Raw genomic sequence first — 8,550 nt, 5'->3', positions numbered from 1 at the left:
AGCTCAGCAAACCCTGTGGGTCACAGTTTACATCACAGCAGCATCCTGCTGGGGCACACCTCAAATGCAAAGCTGATATAAAGTCTGACATCACTTCTCTGAAGGGTTTTAAAACACCAAGACAGAATTGAATCCATTAGAATGCTTCCTCACAAACCTCATTCTTACTGGCATTCTCTGAGCTTGAGATTGGCCTGTAAAATAAAGCTAAAATTTCTTCAGTTGCCAAGTCTCAGTACAGTCTGTGCATTGCTGACATGCACAAAGGGGAACTCATTTCTCCTCATTTCAGGTGACGTTTCAAAGTTCAGCTGTGGCCTAAAAATCAACCCCATTCTTAAACAAGAATGCAGCACGTGCTTCCTTCCTGAGATGGAAATGAGGAACAGGGCAGGGCCCAGAAAGGCAGAACCAATGGAATAGAAACAGTGAGTTATACAGGTGTCCTCCTGCCTGTCATTCCCTCGCCAAGGTGTCCTTTTTCCCTGTGCAGAGTTTGCTGCAGGTGCCACTGAGAAGCATTGACTGAAATTCCGAGGTTAGACATGCAAGAATTAATATTTATCTGTCTGAAGGGGGGCCACGTTCTGAACAGAAGCAAAGAAAGCTCCCACATGCAGGTTTTGAGCCAACACAGGGCCTGGAGAGGTGCCCAGGGCTCAGGAAGTCAGCTGGGCCCTTTGATGTGGCTCTGCACGAGAAGCTACAAGCTCAGATCCTCAGCAGAGCAAATTAGGCAACAAAGGACCCGTTTGATTTAGCAATGCTGCTTCCAGGGCTCAAGACAGTTCACCTGAAGGAACACATGGATGTYTGGGGCCAGGGTTCACTGGGCAGAAGCAGAATTGCCTGACAGTTTCCTGTAGGAGTCTGAAGAAAGACAGAGCATTGAACTCAATGCCACTGTGAAATTTCTCAATTTCCTTCACCCAGAAAGCAGAGAAAGAAYGCACTCACCTGCTTTCACTGTCCAGAAACACAGAACTGCTGCTCTTCCCCAGGGCTTCACTGATGGGAGAGAGGCAGAACGGGGAMGAGAAGGCATCAGAATCAGAGTCCAGAGTGCTGTCCCTGCTCACATCATCAGCAGACAGCTCCAAGGAGCCCTCRTCCTCCCTGCAGTCCGTGCCCTCCTCCGTGCCCTCCTGGGAGCTGACTGTGGACAGAGTCCCCGAATCGCTGCGGGGCGGCTGCGGGGACCGCCGGCTGCTGCTCTGTGCCAGCTTCTCCCCTTCTGGACCATCCCTGGATAGCTGGGCCACGGGCAGGATCTCATCCCCTCTGAGGGTGCCTGTTGAAGGGGACACAGGCCGGGTGCTGGCCCAGCCCTGGGCGTGGTGGCCGCGTTTTCGGGGCGCTTTGCGCACGGGGGAGCTCTCGGGGGTGACGTAGCGCAGAGCCTCCTCATCCTGCCGCTGGATACGGGCGTTGGGCACCCAGGCCAGGATCAGAGTGCTGCCCAGCAGCTCGTCCTTCTCCGTGTACAAGCACAGATAGCCTGAGGAGCGAGCACAGGACARTGGTTGGGACACAGACACACTGCAMAACCCTGAAATTTCCCTTTCCGCGTCTCTCCATCCCCAGAAATGTTCCAGGCTGGGCTGGATGGGGCTCTGAGCAGCCTTCTCTGGTGACAAAYGTCCCTGCCCATGACATGGGATTGAAGGAAATCCCTAAGCTCCCTCCCAACCCAAACCATTCCTTGATATCCCCCACTTCACCACCACGACATGTGGGCAAAACAAACCCTTTTATTTACCAGGAGAGAATCCTGCCAAAAGAAATGTGGAGTGCTCAACACTATTAAGTATTTGCAAATCAATTCCCTCTGGCCTAAGTGAACAGAAAATGACATGCAAATACTTGGGCTTCTTGCATAGATTTACTAATCAAGAGTAAATTGTGAAATATGTTGCCACATGAAAAGGTTCTACCATCTCTTAGTTAAACAAGTTCAAGTGCCAGATGAGCATTGGTTTCTCAAGAATATTTACCTTAGTGTAGCTAAAGTTTTCAAGAGAAGCCAATGGAAAAAGAAGTCACCCACACAAAAAGGGAAGCAAGGGTCAGTGTTCAGAGAATAGTTTGTTTTGTGAAGCCAAGCCAAAAGCCTCAGGTCTTTGATGAGAACATGAAAGAGCACAGGAATAAAAGGCCAGAGCAGGATTTATCCTGATTTACTCCAGTGCATGCAGCCACAATCAGGCTTTTTTGTTTTCCCTTTACCAGTGGCTGCCGAGGCCACTCCAGCAATGACAATTACAAGAGGATATTTGGATTTTCTTAATGCTTCATGGACATGAATGAGCAACAGAATTCATATCCTTACAGGACAACTTCTGGCTGTACTAAAGACTTAGTAAATCAGGTAAATCCATGCTGGACCAGAAGAGAAAGGAGCAATATCATTAATGCTGCTGCTAAAAGAAGAGTTGATGGATCAGCTTGTAGGTGGCTTTCCTCAGTTTTCCACAAAACTGCTTTGCCCTGTCCCCCACTGGCACCTCTTCATTTTTTAGAGCTCAAGATGTAGAATTTGACAGAAATAACACCCAGAAGAGAGAAAAAGAGCATCACCTGGGTGGTGCTCCCCGAGGGCCTGCAGCAGCTCYGGGGGGTGCACACAGACATTGTTTTTGGAGTAGATGATGTCCCCATCGAGCACGGAGGAGGAACCACCAGCACTGCTGGCAGTCAGGGTCAGGAGGTCGGACGCTTTGGAAGAGGCTCGACGGAGGAGTCGCCCCAGAGACATCGCCAGGGAAATGTTTCCATCATCTGGCAGCTCTAGGCAGGAGCCAAATTCAGAAGATCTGCCAAGAAAGGGGGGAAAAAATAGTGTGAGAACCAAAATAAGGATAGCACAGCACAGCACGTGCCACCCACTGTCTGAGGACGAGTCTGCCATCAACCCACAGCTCCAGCAAGAGCCTCCAAATGCTCTGGAGCTGTGACATCACCTTCATTCTTCAAAGGTGTTAAAGCACAAAATCCTGGCACGTTTTTCTCTGCATTGAAGGAACGTGAAGGCAGCAAACCCCCATGTTAATAATTACAGTGGGGAGGAGGCAGAACTGCAGTTCTGGTCACTGCAATCCCCCACTGCAATCCTTCAGCACAGAAATGGCTCAGACCACAGCATTGAACATGGGGCTGCTGCTCCAGCCACAGCATCTCCAAAAACAACATCACTCAAACCCACTTCAGCTCGTGCTTGCCATTTCTGTGTGTTCGAGGTTTCTGGGGTTGGGATTTTTTTCCTGTGAGGTTGTTTTTTTCGGTTTGATTTGGGTTCTTTGTAGCAGTGATGGTTAAATAGAGCTTTGGCAGAGATAAGGCTCGAAAGCTCCATGTGACCCCAGGCACACCAAACCMACTCAAGGCAAAGATTTCACCCATCCAGAGTTTCACTGAACCATGGAGAACAATCCCCAGCTCACCTCCAAACAGCTCTGTGCCCAAATGGGATGTGCTGCTGTTGGGGCTGATGATGAGGAACTCTCTGATGGACCCAGAGGGGTCACCCAAGCTCTAAAACATCCAGCAGATGGACCAGCACGTGTTGGAAAAGCAGGAGGGTCTCACACAAAGCAGAACAAGCTCCSTGCAGCCATCCCCAGCTGGGAAGTTTCTGTTCTGCCAAAAGCACAGGAGGACAGGGAGCTCCTACTTTTGTTCCTTTGTGTTTCCAATGCTCAGCTTGCTGTGACCAGGCCAGTGTGACCCAGCACAGCCACACATGGCCACGCTGGCAGCACAGGGAGAGCCCAGCCCTTTCTGCTCCTGGGGCACAGCTCAGCAGGGACAGCCAGAGAGGAGAATAAAACAGGCAATCCATGGCCTGGGGCACCTTCTGAGGAAATATTTAAGGGCCTAAAGCAAGCACTGCCTAAGGCTGAACAGCTCCTARCTTGGTTTTGATGGCAAATGCAGCCAAGGAGGGGAGAAGGCAGAGAGGGCAAAGGGAAATGGGCATTTCCCAAAGGGCAGAGGGAAGGAAAATAGCTGTCCTGCTTCTGACAGATAGCTTTTGTTAAAGGACAAACTATTGGTTCAACTGGCAATCAGCACATTTGTCAGCCTGAATCACAGCAGAGATGTTTTCTGCATTTCAATCCTTGCTGGGGCTTGATGGAGAAGCCTCAACCCTGTTCTGTACCAGCAAGTGTTGAAGGTAAGAGAATCACTCTGCAAGTGCTGCACACTCCTGTCTCCTTCTAGCACCAGACACAACATGTACCCTCATGTCTCAGCCCCAAAAAACCAGCTAAGCCCTATGCTCATCCTTGTCCACATTGCCAAAATCCACAGGCTCTGGGTTACACCCGGCAGAAAATTGCCTCAACCACATTTCAGGAACACATCACCTTTCCTCTCATTGCACCCTGCAAGAACACACAGTAAATTCTGCTGCAATTTCTCCTTCCCTACACTGAGTTCCACCATGCTGTTTCCAAACAGGGGCTGGGGAATCAGGGGCACTGATGTGGAGTGGCCTGGCCAGAACTGGGGCTCACCTCTCAGCACAACAAAGCTTTCATCCGTGTCAGAAAATCCCTCAGAACCCCAAAAACCTGCAGGAGCACAGGAGGAGCTGGCTGCTGGATGCCAGGGAGTGTTTCCCCAGGAAACACAGAGCCAGGAGCTGGAGAATGTGAAACAGGAGCCTGTGTGATGTCCTCTGCAGGCAAGGGTCAGGAATTTCTGCCAACACAGACACCACTCAATGAGCTCTCACCGGGCACAGAAAGAACAAAGGTGAAGATCAAAGCTGCTCCCTGCAAAGCTGCAGGAATTGAAAGGGAAATATTCCTTTGATCCTGCAGAGCACCTGTTGTTCAGCACTGGCTGCATGTGCAGGTGGATGGTGCTGCAGGTACACACAGGGCTGGGGAGAGGAAATAAAAAAAAACACAAAAGGTTTGGAATACAGCATCCTGCCAGCTCAGAAATTCACTCTGCTGGACTTGTCCTGCAGAAAAGCTGCACATCAGAAATCAGAGACCACTGCAGTGCTGCAGACAGTAGCCAGACATTGGGATACATAAATACCACCAGGAAATTCAATCCTTTCACTGTTCTCACAGGGCAGGGAATTCTGTGCAGCTTTGGTTGCAGGATTAAAGAAAAACAGATGCAAGTCACGGGACAGTTTCRGGGAGGGTGAGAAGAGTTATCTGGGCCATGGAAAGAGATTGCCAAGGGAAGATAAAAGTGAGGGAAATGGATTAAAAGTCTTCACACATGGGAACAGTGACTGCCAAAGAAAGGAAGAGCTGCTGATGGACAGGAGGAGCTGTAAGGCACTGAAATGTGGCAAGGAATACCCAGTTTTGTTATTTTAGTAGCTGGGACAGTGGTGTGCCGGAACAGGGAACCTCAAGGGGCCATTTCCACCACTGGGGTTTCAAAAGCTGCAGAAACAGATACACAGTTGATCCCAGTGARGACCAGATGATGGTCTGGACTTCTGAAGATCATCTAGTCCACTGCTACAACCCCCAAACTCTCCAAAAGTCAGCTTGGAAACGTGCTTCTCCTTCCTAAAAGATGGGAGTTCATACAACACAAACCAACCGAYAACAAAGAGGCCAAATCTGCAGGGTTTGCTCCATTCTCAGCMTTTTCCTCTGTGGGACAACATCTGCACACACAATCTGTGGGGCCTGGGTTGTGGGGAGAGGCAGAAACTGCTGCTGCTTCTTGTGTGAGCTTGGGAAGACAGCAGGAAATCAGCACCATTCAAAACCCCCCATTTTTCACATGAATTTTGTATTTATCCTCTGATCTGGAGGGATTCTTCTCAGCGTGGCAGAGCCAGCTCAGCTCTCTRGAAGCTGAAGCACTGAGTTAGCTGATAAGCTCTTGCTGAGTGCCAATATTTATTAAGCACACACACATTTTCTTCTCCCACACATCAACTGTTGCCACTAAAAATCTTCTCTSCAGCTCCTGTGTCTGTTCACACAGCCCTGGCTGCTCTCCCAGCCGGTGCCAGCACTTCTCAGCTTCATCAGTGAGAAAGCTTTGAGGAGCCAATTCCTGAAATCACGATGGAGTCTCTTCCCCAGARTTCCAGCCAGCAACATCCAGAAGATGCTGGTGCCCACAGCTCTGCCCTTSCCCTGCTCAGGAGCCCATCAGCAGGATCTGTGGGAGGAAAGGACTCCACAAAAGTCTTAATTTTAAAATTCATCTAATTATTGTGTATGACTGAGGCTTGGGAAAAGAAAGAGATGTTAACTGCTTACATAGAGGAAGAATGCTGCATCTTTGAAAAAAGCAGATTAGAATGCAGAATTAATAATGCAAGTGACTGAAAATTATAARCATTACTAATACTGTAGCTTTTGCAAACTCACCAATTATGTTCTGATTACTAATTAAACAGCTGTCTCTTGACCAATGTATGTTTGACACAAATGTATACTCTGGTTGCTAAAGTGGATAAAAGAGGCTTGTCCCGTAATAAACTTCTTTCTTTCTTTCTGTTTTTTTCACCCACTTTTTGTGTGTTTTATATCTATTCTTTTCTGTCGCTGTTGGGCCAGCAGCAGCAAGGATCCTGTTTGCCTTGGCACTCACACCTCACTTGGCACCTGTTCCTGCACCAAATGCTGCTGTTTTGGGTCACACAGGATTCCTGCATCCCTGGAGGAGGGCAGTGCCAGCTCCAGCCCGTGGTGACACAGCTGGCACATCTCTGGGGACACTTTTTGCTCTGCCAAAGCAGCTCAGCCCAGAGCCCAGGACACTGCTGAGCCCTCTGTGGGCACTGCCTCCCTGCCCACATTCGCTGGGCATGGCTTTTAGAGCTTTACAAGCAACATAAGCCGAGCTGCAGGGCTCTGGAAGTGAAATGTGAGACCTGCAGCATGTCTGGGCACAGTGGAGAAACACGAGCTGTCCAACAGCAGCACCGTATTTAAGCATGAAATGGCTTTGGTAAGAAAAACACAACAGGCTCATTCTCTCTCTTGCCTTTAATAACTCCAATTTAATTTTATATATTTAAGAAGTTGCTGCAGCAGTGGGACTCAGACACTGCACAAATTCCTGCTTCAGGAATAGCAAATGCTGTGTTTGGAACTCGAGCACAGTCCTGGAGTSAGGACTSRCAGTTTTTGCTGTGCCACTCTCAGYTGGTCACTCACTTGATCTCTACTGCTCTATGAGAGCCCTTGGACGACCTTCCCTTTGTATGACAATAGAGAATAAAAAGAGAAAAGCTTTCCAAACTCCTTGCTAGGCTGAAGCCTGTTAAGAGGATCCAGCCAAATCAAGGAAAAACATTTACCATAGGGAGCCACTCTCTGAAGTCATCCCATCTCATGGGGAGAACTATGTAGGTCACCAAAAAGTCTTTCATTGCTGCCCTGCCAGAGCAGCAGCAGCTCACAGAGCAAAGGAAGGGAACAGCTAAAATGCCCACAATTCCAACTGCAGCGGGACTGATTTCGCTCAGATGCATCCCAGAGGAGCAGGTAAAGAGGCAGCAGCCTGAATCCTGCACGGTTGTGACTCAGGAGGTAAAAAGGGAAAGGGAACTCTATGTCAGGGCTGGCTGCTCCCAGCCACACCTGCTCAGGCATCAGAGAGCAAACAAAAAGCAAACAAAAAGCAAACAAAAAGCAAACAAAACGCTCACCCCCAGCACCAAACCCACAGTACACATTGTCACTGGGACACTCTGTGTGCCACATGTAGCTCCATCCCCGATTTACCAGCATTTCGTGTCACTTATCTGCACTGCTCGGGCTGCAGGAAACACTTCTGTGATTTTTTTATTTCCAACATCCTGTTGCTGTGTCCTGATAACACTCTCAGGACTTGATCTCCCCACATCAGCAGCTCAAAGCCCCAGGATCACAGCTGATTGCAGACTCTGTTCCCAATAGGACAGACATCAGACCATGCATCATTTCTGGACACTGAACACCCCCTTTTTCCTGACACGGGCAGGGCTGTGCCCTTCCCTCCCTCATTCCCTGAAGGGTTGAGCCTCCCTCTGCCCATTCCCRGATCTCCAGCCTCAACACCTCCCATACAGCCAGAACAAATCCAGCATGGAAAAACAGCTTTGAGAGACTGTCCACGTATCACCAGGACACAGCTCCTATAAACTCACAGGAGGCTTCTACAAAAGCACCAGCAAGTCCAAGATCTTTACCCTGAGCTGTCCCAGCCTTCACATTTCTACTCCTTCCTCTAGAAAGAAATTTCATTTTTCATCCTGTTCTGAGTGGCAACTAAGAACAAAACACCTCTGCAAGACAAGCTCCCATCCTGAGATCCGAAAACACAAATCTGGAGGARGCAGCAGAGTTATTTTACGGAGTGTCAGCAGCACAGAGAGCAATACCCCACCCCACAACCCTCTGCCTGCAGCGTCCCAAGGCTACTCATCAAAGCACTGCCAACGATCCCCATCCACTTTCTCCGCAGGTAACAATTTAGGAAGATATTCGGGTTGAAGAAGACCAACTTCCCGAAAGGAAGCAAAACATTGAAATACCCCAAACTGCACGGAGCCGCACCGAAATAACAGAA

General features: G+C 49.1%; 1 protein-coding gene across 2 annotated transcripts in view; it reads right to left on the bottom strand.

Annotated features, from left to right (window-relative positions):
- Window positions 1–8,550, bottom strand: part of TBC1D16 (TBC1 domain family member 16) — a 34,007-nt gene that overhangs the window by 23,819 nt on the left and 1,638 nt on the right. Inside the window, exons 1-3 of one of the 2 annotated variants that reach the window (XM_057386194.1) lie at window positions 3,441–3,611; window positions 2,578–2,813; window positions 958–1,498 (exon numbers count right to left, since the gene is read on the bottom strand). In XM_057386194.1, coding sequence (XP_057242177.1) covers window positions 958–1,498; window positions 2,578–2,755 — 719 coding nt within the window. In that variant the 5' untranslated portion in view covers window positions 2,756–2,813; window positions 3,441–3,611. Of the gene's footprint in view, window positions 1–957; window positions 1,499–2,577; window positions 2,814–3,440; window positions 3,612–8,550 lie in introns of those variants that run through there. The other variant, XM_057386195.1, reaches the window with a different exon arrangement.

This window comes from Malurus melanocephalus, unplaced genomic scaffold (genome assembly GCF_030028575.1).
Source record: "Malurus melanocephalus ecotype Western Australia unplaced genomic scaffold, MMel_1.1 scaffold_934, whole genome shotgun sequence".
Taxonomy (NCBI): Eukaryota; Metazoa; Chordata; class Aves; order Passeriformes; family Maluridae; genus Malurus; species Malurus melanocephalus.
The sequence above is the reverse complement of the archived record's forward strand: the minus strand, read 5'-3'. Positions and strand labels throughout refer to the sequence as shown.